This window comes from Cyanistes caeruleus, chromosome 1 (assembly GCF_971803275.1).
Source record: "Cyanistes caeruleus chromosome 1, bCyaCae1.hap1.1, whole genome shotgun sequence".
NCBI lineage: Eukaryota > Metazoa > Chordata > Aves > Passeriformes > Paridae > Cyanistes > Cyanistes caeruleus.
In genome coordinates, this window is record NC_141701.1 from 128,795,904 (window position 1) to 128,818,051 (window position 22,148).

The following is a 22,148-nucleotide window of genomic DNA, read 5'->3' on the forward strand; positions in this document are numbered from 1 at the left end:
TTCCAACAGTCAAACAAGAAGACCTCTCAAAAATGTCTTTCTAGCAGATGAACAGATGGTTAAAAAAAAGTAAATCAAGATCACAGACCAAATTAAACTAGATAAAATACATTATTTGTCTCTAGCAGCATATAAAATGGTAATTTTTCAGTATTTTGTATTTGGGAAAAACAAAAAAATCATAGGAAACTAAGGTGAGTTAAAAAATTAAAAACGGATCTAAGTTTATTTTTTTTTATTATTGCCAGTAGACATGGTATGTGCTAGTAAAAGGGCTCTGTTGTTTCTACAGTTTTTAAAAAAGTTTTTAAAAAGTTTTAACCACAGTTTTCCTAGTCATTAATGTATACTGCATTAACATTAAAAATTATTAACATATAGATAACAGACTAAAAGACACCTTACTTAAGAATATTCTCAATTGCTACTTGGGATTTCAAGCAACCAAGTGCAAGGAGATCAAATTTTAACCCAAGTAAGTCATCTTCCTGTCATCCAGACATGAAGGGTGACAGAAACTGCAGTCACCCTTGCTACTGCAGACTCAAGTTGTTCAGTCTGCAGCTCCTCATGAACATTCTCATGAAAAACGGACACACTTCATCTCCCATGTGTTTCAGGAGAGAGAGCTGCCTCTTTCATTCCCTCCTGCAATGGGAGGTGGGAGACAAGCATGAAAGCAGGCACACTTTTGATGTCAGCGCAAAGAACGAACACTGAAAATCTCTGTGCATGACTGCGATTTACAGCAGCTGAGGGTCTCAAAATGCAGGGCACCTGCAGCAGCTTGTCTGGAATACCTATGGCCACTGCATCAGGAACAGTTGTAAACACACAGAAATAGATCTTGCTAGAGTTTTCCTATCAGTTACTCCTGTACTGCCTTTAATAAGGCAGAAGTGGGGCTCATGCTGCCATTTGAACAAACGATGGACAGGAAAGTCTAATTCCCACTTCGTTGCATGGCCAGACCCCACAGCTGCACAGTGGTTTCTCAGAAAGGCTCTCTCCTCTGCCATGCACATCTTTTGCTGCCTGGCAGGGTTGCAGGTCTGTGGGAAAACAATTAGCTGGTCAGGATTTGCACAGCACACCGCAGCAATGCTTCTATGCCTGCAAATCCACTGCTAACAAGTCACCTACAGCCACTCAGAAAGATGCAAGACTAAAGTCTCAGGTGAGAACCAAGGTACCAGCAGGGAAAATTGACAGCATTGTTTTGGAAAATTTAAAAAAAGAAGCATAATTTTCCTTTTTATTCTTCTAAGAGTGAGATCTAAGCCTGTGTGTCTTTACTGAAGTAACAAAGAGACTCAGGTGTATATTCCTTACGACACCTTGAGACTTCCTAAGAAATGTTTACACAAAACCACAAGAGTTACAAAGCATGAGCAAGCTTCCTCACTTCAATCAAACTGGCAAGTTTACAAATTTCGGTATGATACATTTATTGCAAGCTTACAGTAATGCCCATCTGCCCAGAAGCAGGAATGGAAAACTTAAGAGTTTGTAATGCTTCATTGAAATTTCACATGCTGATTAACAAATGAGCATCTCCAGCTAGCAGTATGTCTACTTCAGGACACTGAAACTCTGAAAAACAAGATCTCCTGCACAGACTCCCATATCTGTAAATCCAGCCAGGAAAGAGCCTCAGAAAAATACGATGTTCCACAACCAATACAATTATTTCACCCTTAAAAGTTACGGCAAAATAAAAATTACTCATTACTTTAAAGACTGGAAAGTACATTTCTGGATGATGCTCTTTGCCATGTGGCAAAATTTTAGATAGTTTTAGATAGTTCTGAGAGGGGCAGGGAGCTGAACCTTATGATACTTGTGGGTCCCTTCCGACTTGAGATGTGTCAGAACACACAAATGCACACACAAACATATGTTCCATGAGACACACACATGCTATGCACATATCCACACCAGCAACATGTCTTGCTGCTCTGACTCATGTTTCAGACAACATGACTGAACACCCCTGCTTGGGGCTGACCTGCTTCTCCTTGCAGGACAAATGCCAAGCACAACATTGAGATTGTTATGCCACTCCCCTCTTCCCTCTTTCAAAGGACAAAAGGGGTACAGAGAAAGCTGGAGAGATTTGCCTAAGTCTGTTCAGCCACACCTGAGATTCGGCCTTGATATAAAACTACACCCAGTGTCTTTCACATGGACTAATCTCCTGCCATTCCTACATCTGCAGGCCTGGGTAATTAATAGTCAGAGAATCGGTCTAATTAGTTTCAAATTAAATCTTTTAAAAACTCACTGAGAATTACAGTGACTAAGCCATGCTAATTAAATATTGAAGGAATAAGTGAAAATAAGCATCAGGAGAGGTGTCTCTGTGCCCCACTCCCAATGCACAAAGGATTTAAGGGCATTTACTAGAACTCATTAATTGGATCTGTGAGCTTCTGCTTGACCCCTGATTTTTCTTCAACATATTAAGGCTGTGTAAAATATGTATAAATGCATGAATATGCAAAGCAGAGCTACTGAAAATGGATTTAAAAAGATTTTCTTAGAAAAGCCAAACCAGCGAAGGCTTTGATAATATATCCAAAAGAAAAAAAAAAAAAAAAAAATGCACTCAACAATAATAATGTATCATCTCAAACAGAAACACTCTATTACCAGCATGCAAAATATATATAAAAAAGCACTCTTGCAAAAACAGCATAGTAATTCTTGTCACAGATACCTGAATATATGCAACATTACATTAGCCCACAAGTGTAGAGTGAGGAAAAATTAATCAGGTGGGTAACCTGACAACAAACAGAGAAAGAGTGAGGGTAAATACCTCAGTGAAAGTGGAAGATGGAATGGAATTTTTTTCCATAAATATTTATGGCATCAGCGATGATCACTACTTTGCCTGGTGACCCAGCAAACAAAAAATAATTAGATTGTGGTATTTTTTACCATCATGTAGAGGGCAATCCTGTCTGAGCTCCAGGTGCTCTGCTCCTCCTGTTCCATGCTCAAGCTTTCAGGACCAGCTCCCCACTCCAGGCCCTCGGGCAGCAGCCAGGAAAAGGGCTGGGGTGTACCAGGCAAGCAGCTCTAAATGTGGCTGCCCCAGCTGGGCCAAGGGAGTGGACAGCTTCAGCTCGCACCACATTTCTTTTCTCGGTGGCACACATTCTTGTCTCTCTCACCCATTAAGGACTTTCTCAGACACTCAGGAACTGGTTATCTTTGGGACCTCAAATAAATCTTTGTAATATCCCAAAGTATTAAAGGAAACTGAGTACTTAATAAAGTAAGAGTTTTTTTAGAAAACCAACCCAGACCACATCACAGCTTCATAAAAACAGCTTTCAGTTTTCCCCCTGCCCCACTTCCAAAGACCACTGCTGCAGACCAGGTAGCATTGGTGTTATTTCATCACAGGTATCCCTCTGCCCAACCTTTAAAAACTGTTCTGGACAAGAAAGGGGGCATGGTGATATCTTCCCATCCCCTGGGTGACTCCATGAGTGGCTCAAGGAGCTGCCCGTGGCTGCACGGAGGTTGCATTAGACAGCTGCTGCCCTTTAATCCAGGCCCTATTAAAGTCAGTGAGGATGCTGCCTTTAAAATCAGTGCAAGCAGCCCTTGCCACCTGTCTCATCATTCCCTTGCTCTGCCTTGCAACAGTGTAATCATTCTGGAGACAGGGCAGGTCTGCAGCAGACACACCTAAGGCACACTGACTGATCCAGCTGCATGGTTCCAGGTAGCTTGAAGGCTTTATTAGAAACCAACAAGGAAAGATGTTCTACAGAGGCAAGCAAAGAGGAAGCATATTTATCACAGCATTTCCTTTCTCCCATTACGAGCTGTTTTCAAAAAAATAAAACTGCAAATATGTCCCCAGTTGTCATTGATGTTCAGTAGAGCCAAAACCCAGTAACCAGCACTCAGCCATTTTATTGCACAGAGGTTATTTAAAGAAAGGTGATGTTTGCCCCACAGCTGCTAAAAAGACACAGGCAAGCTACAGGAATGCTATATTCAATTATCCAAGTCTCTGCCAGCAGCCCGAGTGTTGAAAATACCATTGCAAGAAGAAGATACATGTTGACATACGGTTTTTACACAGGATAGATTTAAAAACAATCTTGACTGTAATCCTTCCAGTTTCATCCTTTGCAGATGACACACATCTCACACACACAAAAAAAAAGAAGAGCAATGTTTTGGTTGTGCTTTTCATTGATCAGCTTCACAAACACAGTGAGTTCAAAGCCTATGTTGTATGTGGATATTTTCATCTGGCCCTGTGCTTTAGAATGACTTCATATCATGGAGCTATTTTTCACTCTAAATGATGCCCTGATTGGTTGCAATTTGTTAAAATTGCAGATGACCATTAAAAATGCATTTGTGGCATTCTTCAGATTTTCCAGAGTCAGCTGAAATAAACCACCCCTGCCAAGTGGTTTCACAGCCAGATACCTGAACAGCAAGAACATTTTCTATGTTTTTAAAACATTTCCTTTTTTTCCTGAAATTTACCACTCTCACAACAACAGCAACAAAAAAACCCAAACAAACAGCCTTGACTCAAAAACATCACAGACAAGAGTGGGAAAGGTGGTTGAAAGTTGAGCAGGGATGTTGGGAGGTGCTGGAGGTAAACACTTCTCCACAAGGTTCATCTGTTGGGATCTTTCAAGTCGTGGACTAGAGTAACTCCCTCAGGATTTTCTGAGAGCAAGCACAAACCATCCTGATCAGGAATCTCCTGTTTCACACATTCACCCCAGCTACCTAGACTCACACATTTAGAGTTCATTTCCTGGCTCTGCTCCAGACTTTGCCATATCTGCATTTCAGTTCCCAGCTGTGAAGCCTGGCTCCAGCAGGGCACCCATCATCCAGTCAGTATCATGGACCTGGTTATACTGGTGACCTCCAGATAAAAGCAAAAAGAATTATGACCATGTCAGGGTTTTCATCTCACTGTAATAAACCCTGTAAGTGTAGCTCTTGGAGCAGGTGGTGTTTTTTTTGGTTTTTAAACCAAATTTTGCAAAAATAAGCTGTCATAATTAGAGATAAAAAGGAAACATGTAAGGGCTTGTACAGCTCCAAAGCCAGGGATAATTGCAAAACACAAGTCTTACCTCATCACTGACTATGTCACATTTTGCAAGTTTAGCCACAGACAAATCAGTGCCCATGTTATGATTTTTTTCCTCTTGCTGCCTAATTTTCTTATTTATTTTTAAGCAAGACATCAAATAGATTACACTCCTTTTCTTTGCAAGCTTTTTTTTGTTTACATTTGCATGCCTGTGAAATGAACAATGTAGAATCATAGCATGTTTTGGCTTTACCTTTAAATGTCATCTAATTCAACCCCTCCTGTGCTGAGCATAAACTCCTTCAGCAAGATCAGACCTCTGTCTAACCTGAGCTTGAATGTTTCCATGGAAGGGACATCTACCACCTCTCTGAGCAACCTGTTCCAAAGCTTCAGCACCTTGATTGTAAAAGATGTTTTCCTCGCATCTAATCTGAATCTACCCTCTTTAGCTGTGAAACCATTATCCCTGTACTATTGCTACAGGCCTTGCTAAAGAGCTTGTCCCCAGCTTTCTTACAAGCTCCCTTAAGGTGCTAAAAGATGGCAACGAGAAGATGGCAACAAGAAGGCTCTCCTCATAGGAGAGGTGCTCTGTCCTTCTGATCATCTTTATGTCCCTCCTCTGGACTCACTCCAACAGGCTCAAACCTTTCCTGTGCTGAGGACCCCAGAGCTGGATGCAGCGCTGCAGGTGGGGTCTCACAAGGGCAGAGGAGAGGGGGACAATCACCTCCCTTGACCTGCTGGCCACACTCCTTTCTCTGCAGCCCAGGATACTTTTGGCTTTCTGGGCTATGAGTGTACATTTGCCAGGTCATGTCAAACTTTTCATCCACAAGTACCCCCAACTGCAGTGTTTTCCTCTGCAAGGCTGCTCTCATATTTTACAGCTCATAGATATCTGGCACTCAGAGAAGAACTCCAGTATTGCTCCATTTCACCTCTTTTCACCAAGCTCTGTTATGACCAGAAATTAATTATTTCAATTAATCCTTTTATTATTATTCAGCAGAACTTGTATTTAAATTTTCTTTTCCCCCAAACGTACTTAGTATGCTTCAACGATTACCTTTAAAGATACTCCCTTACAAGAAATTAAACTCCAAAGCTTTGTGGTTATTTTTGAGTGTTGTCTGCTCAAACTTCACATTAAATTAAAAGCTGTTTCATAATGTTAAAAAGAATGTTCTGTATAATAATCTGCCTTCTGATGCTAATTTTGTATAATTAATGCCACCTTTCCATGTAATCTTTTGTGTTCTAAAGTTTATTCTGTACTCCCACATGGAAAATTAGATCCTACAGCATGTGGAGACATTTACAGAATACAGCTCACAACTACCCATTGAATAAATAAAATAGTGAAACAAAGGGAAAATTATGTTAAAATATCAACTATTTTTTCTTTCAAGAACTACCAGGGTCTTCATTCAAATGACGGCAAAGGAGATGATGGTAGCCACTGTTAGAGATCACCACCCTTCACATGTGCTCCTTCATCTCTCATCAGGACATTGAAAGTCTCTGCTGGAGATTTTTTCCACATTTCATCACAGACAAGCTGATTACAGTGCTCACTGCAGTGGTAGGAGAGGGAACAGCTTCAAGCCCCAGCCATGTGCACATACCCACTCTCCATTCAGTTTCTCCTGACTAAACCCACCAGTGGAAGACTGTGCACACCACAAACACAGATCTATCCAAATCCAGGCAAAATACTTTCTAAAGCCATGCTGGACAGCCTATCCACAGAGCTCAGCATGAATCCCAGACAGCTTGAAACTATGACAGAAGAGCTGAGGATGCCTCCTGAGTGCCCATCATTCAGGCACAAGGTACAACATAGCATGTGTCCCCCCTCTCCACCCTCCCCACTTTGCTGTGCATTTTTCCTTGCAGAAACAACACTGTGCTACAGCTCTAGATAGTGGTTGCTGCAATGGTAAAAATCTCCTTTAAACTTGTCATTTTAGTTTTTGCATCTTAGATTGTTTCAAAGTCTATTGTGTGAAACCTGGGAGCAATTAAAACCTGTTAAACCTTTTGCAAGATCAAAGTCGGAAGATTTTTCTAATCCTCTGAATTTACATGTTTTATGTTTCAGACCCCTAACTAAACTGCTTGAAAAATACCTTTTGAGAAAGTCCAATTCACTATCTTTCATTGTTTTTCCAGTTTTCCTATCATAAAATAGGTATTTTCTCCTCCCTTCCCTAATTTATCAAGGCAGCACCACAGAATCGGTGCAGTGGCCAGATTCTGATCCATCTCAAAGAGATAATACTCTGAAATCCTTGGAGATACTTATGGGTTACACAATGCAGTGACTTTACAGGCCAGTTCTTGAAGAATCATGTTCAGTGGGTACTTCCAAAACTGAGGATTCCTTCAGTTTTGAATGTACCATCCAGCAGAACTTACAGTATCTTTCATATGCATTAAAGATCTGCTGGTAACTCTGAAGATGAGGAAGCAAACTTTTCAAGGACCAAAATACTCACCTATCTTCTCAGAGAGAATGAACTGGATTCTCAGTAGCAAGAAATAAATGCAAATTTGGAATAAAGTAAAATTGGTATCATGAAAATAGTTATAAAATTCTGCCAGTAGGAGCACAACATTTCCTGTCAAAATGAGTTGTATGTAAAGAATTTTCCTCCTGGTGTTGTTTCCTCTTGTATTCTCCTCTTTCCACATCCTCCTCTGGGGCAGTGGGGTCTGATGACACACAGTTTCAACCTGGGCAAAGACAGAGGATGGGATTCCCAACATTGTGTTGTAAGGACATAAGGAGAAAACGTAGGAAACTTCATTCCTGAGAGAATCAAGTTTATCTGGGCCAGGGAGTGCAGGTGAGACCTGTCCAAAGGTAGTTGTTTCCTTTATAGGTCCAGCAGCCCACAAGTTTTACAGGAACAACCAGAATGTACAGCTTACACAACTTTTCCCATGTAAAAGCATGTAAAAAAATAATATAATACACAAAGAGGTCACAGGATGCATCAGGATCTGCTCTAATACCCCCAGAATGCAAAGATGCCGAAACCTCCTCTTCTGAAATGCAGCACTGCTAGAAGTATTTAAAAAAAAAAAAACTTTTTTATTTTTTTAACAATGCAGAACCTGATATGTGCAGAAAATGAATTAGTGTAAGGCTTTAAAAATAAAATAAATAAATAAATATTTTACATGGCTCCTTTCTGTTCTTCCAAACAAGCCCAACCACAGAGTCCAACCAGCAAAACTGCCCTCCCTCCATGGTGCCAAAGGACCTGGTTAAAAGCAAAATAAAAAGCAGCCTCAGTGTGATGACTTTTTTTTTTGATTTTTTTTTTTTTTTTTATCATGTGCCAAGTATGACAGCAGCCTTGTGCACAGGAAGCATCTGGACACACTGGAAAGAATTTCCTGACCAGCTTTGAGTGACAAACTCAACTAACAGCTCCTTTACACCAGCTACAGAAGAGAAAATTGCTCCCATGCTATCTCTCTTGGGAAAAAAACAAAAAAAAGGGGGGGAGGAAGGAAGCCCCCGTCAGTATTCTAAAACAAGCAAACAATCAAAGCCCAAAAAGTCAGATAAATGGATTCAGAGGCCTTTTGGTTTGGTCTGCAAACATGGAATTCCATGATACCAGATGATTCAGCCTGGACTGCTCAGCCATGAGGAGAGAAACTTGGAAAGCAAAACCCTATTAAAATTCTGAATTAGTAAGATAATCTATTTATCTTCCAAAAGATATTGAACAAAAAGATTATTGAACAAAAACAAACAAAAGACCAGGTAAAGGAAACACTGTGTTACTAGCTTGAGGAAAAAAATCCAGTTTAGTCTTTCATAAGCTTCCTACACAATGCAAAGTCTGTCTGTCTAAATTTCTCTTAAATGACATTGACTTTTTAGAATAAATCCACAGCTGGTGATTTATGCTGATTAAAAAAGCCTCAGTATTATCAGTCTCAGGACCCTGAGGTCTTTAGCAATACCAAAAATATCTGATCATAAAAGATAATTCCCCCTCCTAAAACCCAAATGTTTGTTACTGTTTTGGAAAATATTTTTATTACCTTCAGTCCTTCCAAAGTCAGTTAGAAGCAGCAGCAAATAGAAGTTGTTAGGGAAGTTACACAAGGACCCACCAGAACCCTCTCAAAAGGGAAAAAAAGCAAGAAGAAAGAGATGAGGCTCAGTGGGAAACACAAGGAGATAGAGGTGGCTGAAAACAACTGGTAAGATTTAGAAAATAAATATGGAGAGTAATGACTTGTAAAAAACCATTTTCACAACCATTCCAACATACAAAGATGGAGAAAAGTGCAAAAATTAACTTGGCAGTGCTGGGTTAATGGCTGGACTTGATGATCTAAGAGGTCTTCTCCAAACTTTATGGCTGTGTGACTGATTAAAGGTTTCCTTGCTTGGGCTGGGGAAGGATCCTGAACAAGTCAAAATATGTATTCTGAATGTTTTTGCCAAGCTTAGGCTCCAGCACACAGCGCAGTACTAGATGTGCTGTTCAGGGGGGAATTGGTGAGGCCACAGAGTACAAGAAGCTGTGAAAGGGTGTGTTCACCTGCTAAGTGAGCAGCTGATGATCAGAAATATAATTACCCTGTAGTAACTGTGGATGATGCCACCATCTGTACATTTATTTTACAGCCTCTGGCTTCCTGTTAAACTTTGCTCCTTGTGATTTCTGTGGAATGAGTCTCACAGATTATACATAATGTAAAAAAAAATAAAAATAATTCCTTTCAGAAGGCTTATTACTCAGTGATCTTCTGCCCTGTTGAGAGACCCCTGTTCTTGACTAATAAAGTAAGGGTGAGAACAGCCCCATTCATTTCCTCTGACGCACAGTATAGGAAACAGAAGAAATGCTGACTTAAGTCACCTTCAAAGAGTATTAAAGCATTCAATGATGCCACGAGAAACTCAAATACCTTCCCTTGCGATACACATTCAAGGAAATTTTTCATTAGTTCCATCTTTGTTCCCCCTTTCAGGTGTTCAAGTGAAGCTGATTTGCAAGTGGTTTTGGTTCTGGGAAAGTGCCTGTTTTCTACCAGTTCACAGGCTCAAGGGAAGTGCCCGTGCACAGGTCATGGTGTTCCAAAGGTCCCACACAAGAAGTTCCTGCCTCTTCCAGAGTGATGCCACATTCCTGGCTCCTGCTACCCAGCACTGAAGGTACCTCCCAGGGCAGGCAAGACCACAGAGAGGGTTTGTAGCCTTATGGAGAACTATAGCTGCTGCTCTAGAGATAACAGAAATCAGCTATTCTAGGCCACCCAGGAGGGGTACAAAGAGAACAGACACATTCTTCGGGAAATACACTGCAAGTCCTGCACAAAGTACTTTGTTTATCACAAATGGTCTCCCATTAAGCCTCTGCTTAAGAAACAAAACAAAGGGGGGGGGGGGAAACAGAAAACCCCCAACACTGAGGTCTTACTTCAAAATTTTTTCTGTAAAACCGAAAAATTAAATTAAATTTCAGTGTACATACAATTCTGGTGATTGCAGGAACACTCCCCTTATCACTTAATCTCTCACTTCAAATTCTTAAACAGATACTTTTCACAAGTCTCTGCATTCAAAAAAAGGCTCCAGTCTCTTTATGTTACTGAAAAAACCTTAAAAGATTAAGGTATTTAAAGGCTTTCTTGAGTGGATGGAAGGAAAATAATTTTAAAAAATAAAGTTGTATTTCAACTTCTTTTTCACTTTTTTTTTTTAACTGACACACACTTGTCCTATTTTCTTTTTCTCTGCAAACAGAGTGAATCTGTATTTCCTCCAGATGATCACGACTTTGAAATGACAGTACAAAACCAAACACACCTGTAATACAAGTGTTAAACAGATTTTTACCCTGTTTTGCAGCTTTCCCATTTCCTCCCAAATCCTGTGCCAGGTCCCTAACCTCTGCCCCAGTAAACTTCTGACACCTCTCCTCCCAATGTTTCTATCAACAGGCTCAGCTGCAAAATAACAAAACAGCTATTCCAGTTTCACTGGCACCACACTGCAGAAGCAAGACTGCCACAAACTCTGCCCAGCACATCCAACCCACCAGTCCTGCTCAGAGCTCTTTCCACCCTTAAAGACTGATAACTGTTTCACAGAGCCCTGTTTCACAGGGTTTTGCTACTTTCCCATTCCTTGTTTTCACGCTGCATTGTGCACCCATTCCCTGTGCCTATCAATCCAGTTTGCCCTGAGTGCTGTGTGTGTTTTCACTTAAAAGATGCTCTTCCATTCTTTTAAAACATGTAGGAGAGCAGGAAAACAAAACCAATTAAGGCTTTGAACCACACTGAACTTCCAGCATGTTGATGCTAATCTGCAGTACATCTTAGCTAAGCAGGACTGGGATTTACCTGGTTGGGGAACAGACTTGTGGGAAGAGTCCTGTGGGTCCTAGTGGACAAGTTCAGTGAGAGTGAGGTGTCCTGGTGCAGCACAGAAAATCAGCAGGGTGCTGGGCTGCACAGCCAACACCAGCAAAGATAATGAACTCATTATCCCAACTCACTCAGCACTCATCAGGCCATGCCTGGAATACTGTGCTCAGTTTTGGTTCCTGCTACACAAAACAGATGTGGACAGGCTGGAGAGGGTTCAGAGAAAAGCCACAAAGATGATCAAATATGGAGACTCTCTTTCTACAAGAAATCATGAGAAGGAGATGAGTGGTAATGGGTACAAGGTACTTCTGGGGAGATTCTGATTATACACAAAAGTGAAAAAAAGCTTTCACATGAGGACAATCAGCTATTAGAACAGTCTCACCAGAGAAGTGGAGAATTCTCCAGTGCTCGACACTTTTAAGATTCAGATGGACAGAGAGCTGAGCTTTCTTGTCTAGCCCATGTTTTTGCCAAGAAAGATTGAAACAGATGATCCTTGACTTGGTCCCTTCCAACTGGTATTCTATGATTTTATAATTTAATAGAAAGAAAAGAATCAAAAATGCATTCTCTCTCTATATATATACAAATTATGTATAAAATAAGATCTACTTTAATGCAATATATGCAAAAATGTACAATGTGTATACAACCATGCTTATCACTACAAAGTACTACACAGAAGAGAATATTACTTTTCCATATATATGGAAATATATACATATATATTACATCTGAAAAGAATGATTACATGCACCTGAGCCTCTGATTCAGGGAACTTGGAAATTTACATTTCCCTCAGAGTTGCAAAGTACATTTTATAATATAATGCAATTCAAGTTATGATGGCCCCAAATACCCATTTGGCTCCCCACAAATGAGCCAAGTACTTGTCTTGCACTGGTCAGATCATCCAGACTGAAGAACAAGTTTTGAAATTTTAAAACATCCTTCATCCTGTCTCAAATGTATCAGCACTTCAAAATCACTATTTTTAAAATTTTATTTAATAATCAGCTGAGGGTACATGGATTTATTTTTTGTATCTCAAGTCTACAATGCAGTGCATTATTCAGACAAACCCTACAAAAGATGTTCAACAGGGTTGTGCCAACAAACCAGAGTGTAGGATCCAAATACTGCTCAGACCAGTTTAATAGACTTTAGAAGTACTTTGGAATAAAACCAATTAACTCACTTCCTTCTTCACTTAGTAGAAGACACCATGCACTCTCTGATGTGCATATGAATATTAAATGGGAGTACAAAATTAATTCATAGTAGACCTAAAAGCAAGTCTCATGAGAAATAACGAGGTATAGATAACTTTCAGGTTTGTTGTGAAATGATGACACCTATTCCCCACAATACAGCGTGATTAAAACACACATTTCAGTTCTCTTCATCTCTGCCTACAAACTCACTTGTTCCAATCCATCAAATAAGAAAACTGTAAATGGCTAGCTCTAACCTTATTTAAATAATAAGCCCAAGGAACTGAATTCCTTATGTTACTATCCTTCCCCTGACATCTTTTTGTTACAGTATAGCATACGAAGCTACTGAGTGTTGAGTGCACTAATTACACTCCTGTAAGCAAGTTGCCTGTCACACACAGATTCACAAATACTGGATCCCTGCCTTTCCCTGTCCTCCTTTCTGCAGAATTATAGAATGGTTTGGGCTGGAAGACACCATAAAGATCATCTAGTCCCAAATCTCTTGCCATGGGCAGGTACATGACCTGTTTTCCAGCTGTTTAAAAAGGCACTCTTTTTGTTACAGGGACCTCTGAACTTCCTTACAGATGCTGGAGTGACTAAGGCCTTATGCAAGAACCACAGGGATTAGATTAATAGCAATGCATAAGATTTTGCATCAACTGTGTCACAAGGGATTAGAACTGTTAGAGGGAGAACCAAAGCTAAATACATTTCTTGTCTGGTTTTGTTTGGGTTTTTTTTCCCTTTAATTTCTTCTCATTTGGCTACACATGTCTGGGCTTGCACTGCCTGGACTCCAATTTACCTAGGAACACAACTAGGAACAACAAACTTTTACTGCAATCTTTTAGAATCTCTTCAAGAAAGATGTTCAAAATTTGTAAAATGGGATCTGCAAGTGTTGACAAGTCAACAGCTTTTCAGAGATTTTCCATGTCAACATCAAAGTGATTGTTTAAAAATATTCTTCCCCATTTCAGTCCCATGGGAGAAATCAACCTTCACATCCTGCAATTCATAATGCATAAGTGAGTGGGTAAAACTGAATCAATCCTACACAAATTCACAGACATTTTCCCAAACTTACCACAATTAGTGTATTGACATATAAGTGTAAGAGGTGCATTTACACTTTCAAAAAGCTTTTAAATTACGCTGTTTATGTACTGACATCAAGAATCTTGAGACTGGGAAAGGACAGTTAAGTGTAAATTAGAGAGATTTGTAATACCCAGGTTATTTTAGTAGAAGCTCAGCCATTGGCCAAGCTTTGTCAAGAGACGGTCTTGCTATTTGATCTACAGAAGCAAAGAATAAACAAGACTCCTCCAACAAAAACTTCCTGAACAGTATGTCTTGATAATGTCTCAATCCCTAAATTCTTTTCAGGTTATATTATTATTCAGTTTTATTATTTCATATTTCTTTAATATATTCAACTGTGTGCATTGATATGTTTTTATGTGTTTAATATATGTGTTTTATATATATATATGTATTTATATATATTTATGTATTTAGTATATTCAACAAGTGTGCATTCTTCTCTTATTCACAATTATAAAATCAAGAACATCTGATTTTTAGGATTTGAAAATCCTCAAACCTAACAATTTCCTACAAAATTGGAGGAAAGTCAAGCATAATACAGGACAGACTCTCCTGCACAACTCAGAGTAGAACAGGTGCAGAACAGGGACAGAACAGTGACAGCTGCTTGTTAACACTCTCACCTCTGCAAAAAGATTCTCAGTGCTTCTAGTTAGATTCAAGACACCACGTGGGTCTGACGCCTCATGCAAAGCCTGTGATACACAGAAGTGAATTAGGCATGGCAGGTCTGCTGTGAGAGAAATGTGTCTCAAGAGCTCAATCATTAATTGTACATACATAAGTGAGTATTTGCTCCCAGTTTGATGCTTCTAATGTTCTCCAGGAAAGAGACATTTTAAATTGCCTTCTCAATATAATTTTGACATAGCTGATAATTATCTGTACACATACCACATTTCAGAAGTTCCTGAGTCTGACCCCTAACATATTGTTATTAGCACACCTGAACTGCAGGAAGTACTGCTGTCTTCTGCATTACAAGCCACAAGTGTGAGGATTTGCCTTATCTGGAGCATAAAAACAAAATCCCAGAAACTAATCTGATCCCTCTATCAGCAACACATTTAAAGGAAGATTATCTCTTCTGCAAAGACTGGGTGTCCTTCAGTAAGTCAGTTCTCTGCTGGCTGCTATTGATAGCTGAACAAGCTATTCCCAGAGGTACCACTGTATTTCCCAACCAGCCATGAAGAAAAGAAGCACAACCATTTCCCAAGTCATGCACACAGTTGAGGAAAAAACCAAAAATGAACTCAAGCGCTCATTTCCATGACTGATCAGAAATACCTGATGAAATACCTGTAAAATCTAGCAAACAAACTGTCCCCCCTTACCATTTTCAACTGAATTTCATCATGCACTTGCAAGATACTAGATGGGACTTGAATAGTCAGCATTTCAAAACAGTGGAGGAGGGGAAAAAAGTCTTATCTACACAGTACTCAGGTGTACACAGACACACAAAACCCTGTTTTCCTGAGATTTCAGTCCAATCCACCAAACCAGAAGGTCCAATAAGCACCTGAAATTTCTTATACTTATCTGATCAAGGTCTCCAAACCCCTGCTGCACATCACAAATTTTGTCATCAAATTGATTCAAATAAAACAGTGACTGATTTGGTCTACTGTTTTTTGGAGGCCTATCAAAATTATTTCTTGATTGCAAAATGGGTATAAATTATAGCTGGTAAACACTTGAGAGTGCTGATGTATCGGTTCATTAGTGTATGAAAACATGGCCCAAAGGCTTCTCTTGCAAACCTTTAGAGTGCAACAATTATTTATTAACTATTATTGCACTCTTTTGTAGATGGGGAAAAGATGAAGCCGTTAACTCAGCTGACTATACTTAAATCTACTAAATGAAGAACAAACACTGCAGCTGGTCCACTACAGCCACACAGAAATGGCTTGGGGCAAATTAATTCACTTCTGACAAATATATCCCTCCTAGTTCTATCCACAGAAATACCTGAACATCTTCCATTTACTTTCTTAGATACCACCAAAACTATTTCACCTGAACTAGTAAATCCCTTTCAAGTTATTCCTCCTCCCAGGTCCTTCTATGCTCATTTTATATAATAACAAGGCTTAGTGTAACAGGAAGGGAAAAAAATAACCCCATACACTCTTTCCAAGTGACTCTCCATGCCCAAACTCTCATAAGGTCTCGTTTTACCAGAGAAATGTATACTTGTGAAGAAAACAACAGAATTAACCTTAGAGGATTGTACACATCTGTATTCCCTCCTCACATTCAACACAGAGACACTTGTAATAAACAGGCTTTCTGATGGAAATGTGTCATTTTCCAGCTGCAGTGCAATCAATCACCTGAAATGTTATTTTTGTTTTATAGATGCTTCCCTGTCTGAAGTGACAAGAAGGTACTGATTATTCCTTTCTCCAGTCCCAAATCTGACATTTGTCCCAGCAGTAGGGGAAGGGGACAGATAGTGTAGAACTACACTATCCCATCCATGTGCAAATCATAGCACGGTTACATAATTTTCCTGAAATATATAAGAACATATTTTCTAAGTTCACTGCTAAGTGTCTGACAGTAATAAATGAAGGCTACTATTTGGACCAACTTGTCATGATTATTTCTAGATGCTAACGCATTCTACTAAATATTCCTACAGCACTGCCAGTGTAAACACTAACGAAATACTCAGAGCAGGCATTGTTATCACTCATATTTCACAGTGATGCCATGTGAATATGCAGGAGAGCAGACTCTTCCCTCCCACAAACCCTTCTCTCCCATCCTTTACAGGATTCCTGTGCTTTTATATCACCTGATAAAACAACTTTTAATCATGCATTGGCATACGCAGGCACACAGTACATTTTGAGCCAGCATTTTTGGCAACACATCCTAAAATTTAGCAACAGCCAAGGCTTTGATTCATAAACCCTAAGATCACAAATAACCGCATATAACTCTCAACTTCTAATCCAGTATCTCATCTAATCTGCACATAAAACAATTCAAAGGATATGTCTTGCCCACTTCCCTTAGCAAAACAGACAATGGCAAACTACCAAGACTGGTTAAATATTTCTGTTGCCTGCCCTAATATTTTCTGCACCTAGTTTTGGGATTGGAAGTATCTCAGTAACTCAGAATTTTATAATTTATGGAGAAATACATGGTAAACATAAATGAAGAATAATAAGTATATAGGGATGTTGTTTTTTCTTCTAAATCCTGAATGAAGTAATTCAGTAAAACATTGAAAAAATAAAAAATATTTTGCATAGAGCAAAAAGACACTTCTTATGCATAAATTATGTTCACTTTTCACCATGGATTTTACTAGTAGGAAGAATCTTGCAACGTAGCAGAACACAAGCTTTTTCCTAAGGAAAACTAACATATGCACTTTTTTTGAGCCATGTAGAGAATACCAGAGCAGAGAAATGGTTCAAAGACTCTTTCTCTGTCAGAGAATTGACCAGACAGTAAGTTAAATCTACTGATGATCTTAAAAATTCTCCAATTATGGGTGCATGTCTGAGCTTTGCCCACAGTGTTTACATGACCTCCATTGAACATCCTGAACTACAGCCAATATTCACTGGAACCAACTACTGTATAAACAACTGTGAAAAAATATACAGGAAAAGCTTTGTCAAGTTTGTAGCCCACAACTGCATACAGTGGGAATTGATGGAGGCTTTGCAATACAAATAGTGCCCCAAATCAGTTCTCCACACAGAGAACGTTTCCAGTGATAAGGGACACATGTAAGGCACGTTCTTTTAAAAATCTGACTCCCATTAAGCAGCTCATTGTTCATAAAGGGAATAGTGTTTATTTAGGAAAAAGTCCACTTTCAACAATTCTGAAATCCAACAGATGTTTCCTTCTATCTAAGCAAAATGAGTTTGTGACCCATTTCTGCCCAATCAGAAAGCTTCAAAATTATTTCTGCAGGGAAAAAACCCTCCATACTTGACAGAATGATCTTGGAAAACAAATTCATTAAAATTGTATTTCAAAATTGCAACTATTATTAAACTGAATTAACTTTTAAAAAATCAGTGTTCTTTAAAGAAAATGTCTTGTGATCTTGATACAACATGATAATTTTGGTTTGTGGAAGAGAAAGTAGGGCAGACTGTTAACTCACAAGTGCTCTGCATTGCAATTTCTCTCCTCAAATCAATTTAAACCTCCCTTCTTCAGACCTCCTGCAACACCCCTCCAAAGCTCCTGGCTGCTCTTGGTATCTTCAAATCTCACAAGGCTTCTCATCCTGTGCAAACAGCAAATAAATAACAGAAGTGGCTGAGCAGATTATAAAAGGTGGATCTTTTAATTTTATCTTACAGGATGCACTAATCATACAGCAAGCCTAAGCACTTTGTAGAAGCATAGAAGACAGAATTTCAGGCTTTGCCAAAGTTGTGAAGTTGAGACTGTGCTGTTGCACACTTTACTTTGACTTACCATCAGGAGAAAGTTTCAGGACTTTCAGGATGTGGTGGCATTACACCATTACAGAACAAAGCTGGATCTGGTGACATTCTGTTGCACAACAAAATGCTGCAAAGACAGCATCTTCCAAGGAGATGGTGCACCTTCTGTCCCCAACAATATTGAGCTGAGATGGACCACAGCTGAGGATTTGCTGAGGATTTTATCAAATTTTTATACCTTTCATAAAATGTAACTGCAGAGGTCAAATAAGCTACATTAACAGCTAGATACAAACATCAAAGCCGAAATTAAAACAGTCATAAACATGAGTATGACCAATGTAATCAGCACATGCAACCTTCTGTGCCACCTTTACCTCCACGAGTCCCTTCTTCAGTAGATTTCACTCCAGTTATTTTCTGTCCAGCTATTTTGTGATTATACAAAGTTCCCACCTCTGTATTGTTTTATGTGCATAAAATTATGTGCAATACCTTCAGCACTGAGGTTCCTTATCCCAGCTGAAGCCTCTGCATGCCCTGAGAGGACTATATAATGGCAGAACTGAAATCTGCCAGCCGTGTGATGCACCCTTTTTACACCTTATTACACCCTTATTACAGCCAACATGAATATCAGCAATGCAAAGGAGACCCACTGAGACACAATCCAAATCTGCCTATCAAACTATTATAGCAGAAAGTAGAAGTGGTTTTCTCTCTCCCCCAGTAATCCTATTTGTCCTCTAAATAGATCTTAAGCATAATCTTGAACTGTCAGCATTTCTGTAAAGAAATACCAGCTCAAAGCTAATTGGATTTGTCAGACAATCACAGTCCAACAGTTCTCTGAGATCTAACAGCTGAGAAGCTGTGGGACAGACTTTTACACTGTAATATAAAAATATGAGTTCATTTCACAAGGGAAATTTTCCTTTTAAATTAAGTGATAACAAGCCATAATTTGTTGCACAGAACCCTCTGCTTTAGCAACATCATGATATGGTGTGGCATAGCTAAGGTTGTGTAACCTGCTCCATACAGAAAATTATCTGCAGTTAACTGTTCAAACACTATCACTTCAGGCTGCTCTGAATATAGGAAAATTGGGGTAAAAAAAAATCACTGAGCATTCTGACTTGAACAGGTATGAGTAGCATTTGAAAAGAAAGCAAGTATCTATTATATCACATATAAACAGAAAAGATAGCAGAACATGTATCCTAGCTGATGAGTAGAAATGCTTCCTATTCCTCTGTACTTTTTGTGTCACCTACATGTATAAACATACATGCAAAAACCTGCTCTATGTGTCATCAGCTTCCTGTTCTGTTCAGACTTCTATGGGCTGGAATAGTGCATTTTAAAGACAATCTAGGGGATAACGGCCTAAAGGTCACACTATCTTCATCCTTTGAAATGATGGAGAGGTTGCATGTTCAGAAAGTATAATAAGCAAAATCTTAAAACACTTCCAATATCTACAAATTGTGGTCTCTTTAATGAAGATCTGGATTATTTCATATGTATCTGAATCCAGAAGAAAAGTTATTATTCAGATTTTTTGTTGAAAATTGAAGTGATGTTAATTTCCCTAATTTTAAAATAACAGTCATACAGTAGAAGAAAATCAACTTCAGTACTCAACAATGTTATTTTGTGTATTTGCAGCGTTTGTAACCAGTTAGTGCCCCAAATCAGTTCTCCACACAGAGAATGTGTATGAGGAATATAAGTAAACTTTCCACTGAATTTCAACCCACGCTTTGACCTGGGGCAAAAGTGAATTAATGTATTGAGTCTATCACTATCAATAGTCAGGTGTTATACACTTGCCTACCTGTTGGCTTGTCCACACCAAGGAATCCAGCCTCTCCTAGGATTTTAAACACTTTATGTGCTGGGAACTGTCCTTCTTCTTCCCACTTGTCCACAAAGGGATTAATCTCCTTGTCAATGATCTAGATTTGGAAAACAAATCATAAAAGTTATAAACAGGCATCCTACAGAAAAACCTTTGACTACTTTCACCTAAAAACTGTAATTCAAGAAGAAAAAGAAAGAACAATATACAGGGAAAAAATTTGAAAGCCCGCTCATTTTCTTACCTCCTGTTGGAAATCCTTATTCTCCACTCACCCACAACTATTACAACAAATGTAATAGGGCAAATGTAAATAATTCTTTTAGCAATTACCACAAGAACAGGCCATCAGGGCTAATTTAAGCCTCTCCTAGGTCTATGAAAATGGCTATTTCTCCCTTTATTAGTTACCTTTTTGGGTACAGTTTCCAGAAAGTGACAGGAAGTGAAATCTGGATTATCCTCCAAAGAACCTTGGCAAAAAAGTTGATCTGTCCTTGACCATACACAGTACCAAGAAAGTCAAGCAGAAGAGATTCATTTTGATTACCAAAATATGGATGTGATCTAGTATCAATATCCAACCGAGATGGACAAAGACTCTTTAACCATTTCAGGGTTACAGAGTATATCTTTATTAGCAGCACTGGGCTGGTATGTTGGGTCACCCGTTAATACATACAGCCCTAAATACAGGTGAATACAGGCTTTTTATTTACAGAAGTATTGAATACAAATACATATTCATAACCCAGTTGCCACCCACTTTCCACTTCATATGATAATTAAAAAAAAAAAAAATTAAGCATGTGTAGTTTGTTCTTTAAAATGAGTTGGTGGTCCTTTTATGAGTAGGGGTCAGGGAGGAAGGGATATGGCTCTTCCTCATTCTGACCTTTCTACCTTTTCAATGCAAAGTGACAAATGGACCCTTGGCTGGGCTCCTAGTTTCATGTCTTCAATGAGTTTCTTATTTGCAATTGTCTTATGTTCTTGAAGTTCCTTACCAGATTCTTTGTTTCTCATTATAAACCCAGCTGAACAAGCATAACGTTGACAGACAATTAGTTATTAGCCAATGATTAGCCTCTAATTTTAGCAAGGACTCTCTATCTACCTTTAATTTTATAAAGGCCCATCTATTTATTTTAATTAGCTTTAGCAAAGCTTATTTTTAATTAAAGCCTTAGTTTCTCTAAAATCTTGAATTCTTCAAAGTTTGTCTCAATTTCCTCTCCCTTTGCTTGAAATACTCTCAAGGAAGTTGGTGCTGTTCAGGGCTTTAACAACTATCTGTATTTAGACCTCCCCACAAGTGTGATAGAACATGTACTGGAAAAGTATGATCTTCTTCCAGCATTTATAGTATTCCCAAATCGAGTCCCTGAGCAACTCCTGACTGTGCTACTGCTAGTGCTGCATACCTCCCAAAAGTCAGCATCCCAAGCTGCCTGATTACAGCCCTTACACTGCTCAGGCTGCAGTGTTCCTTTCCAGCCTCTACAAGCAAAACACATCTGGAGTACAGACACTACATTCAGCAACACTTTCAGGTTTCAGGGCACCAGAGCTGAGTGTTCTGCTCCACAAAGTCCCAGATTTCCAGGGCCATGGAATAGGAGCAAAGTGGGCAGCCTGCAGGTGTGTTCTTGCTGCCTACCAGCTCATCATGAGGCAGCAGGATCATGCCCACCTCTGCCTGCCTCTGCAGCCCAAACCAGGCCTTGGCACAGACTGCTTCTGCCATGCAGCCAAAAGCACCACACACCTCGGTCAGCCTCATGAGGGGTCCAAATGGGAAACATCCTCCCCTCAAACTAAACCCTACCAAAACGAACACCAGTTCCCAATAGAAAGGTAATGCCTTAACCTGCGACCATGATTATACTACTAGGCTGTTTCATGAAGAGAGACTTTGTTATTTCAAGAACTTACTCCTCTTAGTCTTCTTTACCCACTAAATAAACAAGTCCTGTGGTGCTAACTATTTCTTGAGCTGGAAATAG

The 22,148-nt window shown here is 39.3% G+C and overlaps 1 protein-coding gene across 3 annotated transcripts in view; it reads right to left on the minus strand.

Moving 5' to 3' along the window:
* The window catches only part of LOC111924396 (putative acyl-CoA dehydrogenase 6), a 79,939-nt gene that overhangs the window by 46,710 nt on the left and 11,081 nt on the right, over nt 1-22,148 (minus strand). For all 3 annotated transcript variants that reach the window (XM_086857282.1, XM_086857264.1, XM_086857273.1), the window contains exon 2: nt 20,119-20,239. In XM_086857282.1, the coding sequence (XP_086713408.1) occupies nt 20,119-20,239 (121 nt within the window). The remainder of the gene's footprint in view (nt 1-20,118; nt 20,240-22,148) is intronic.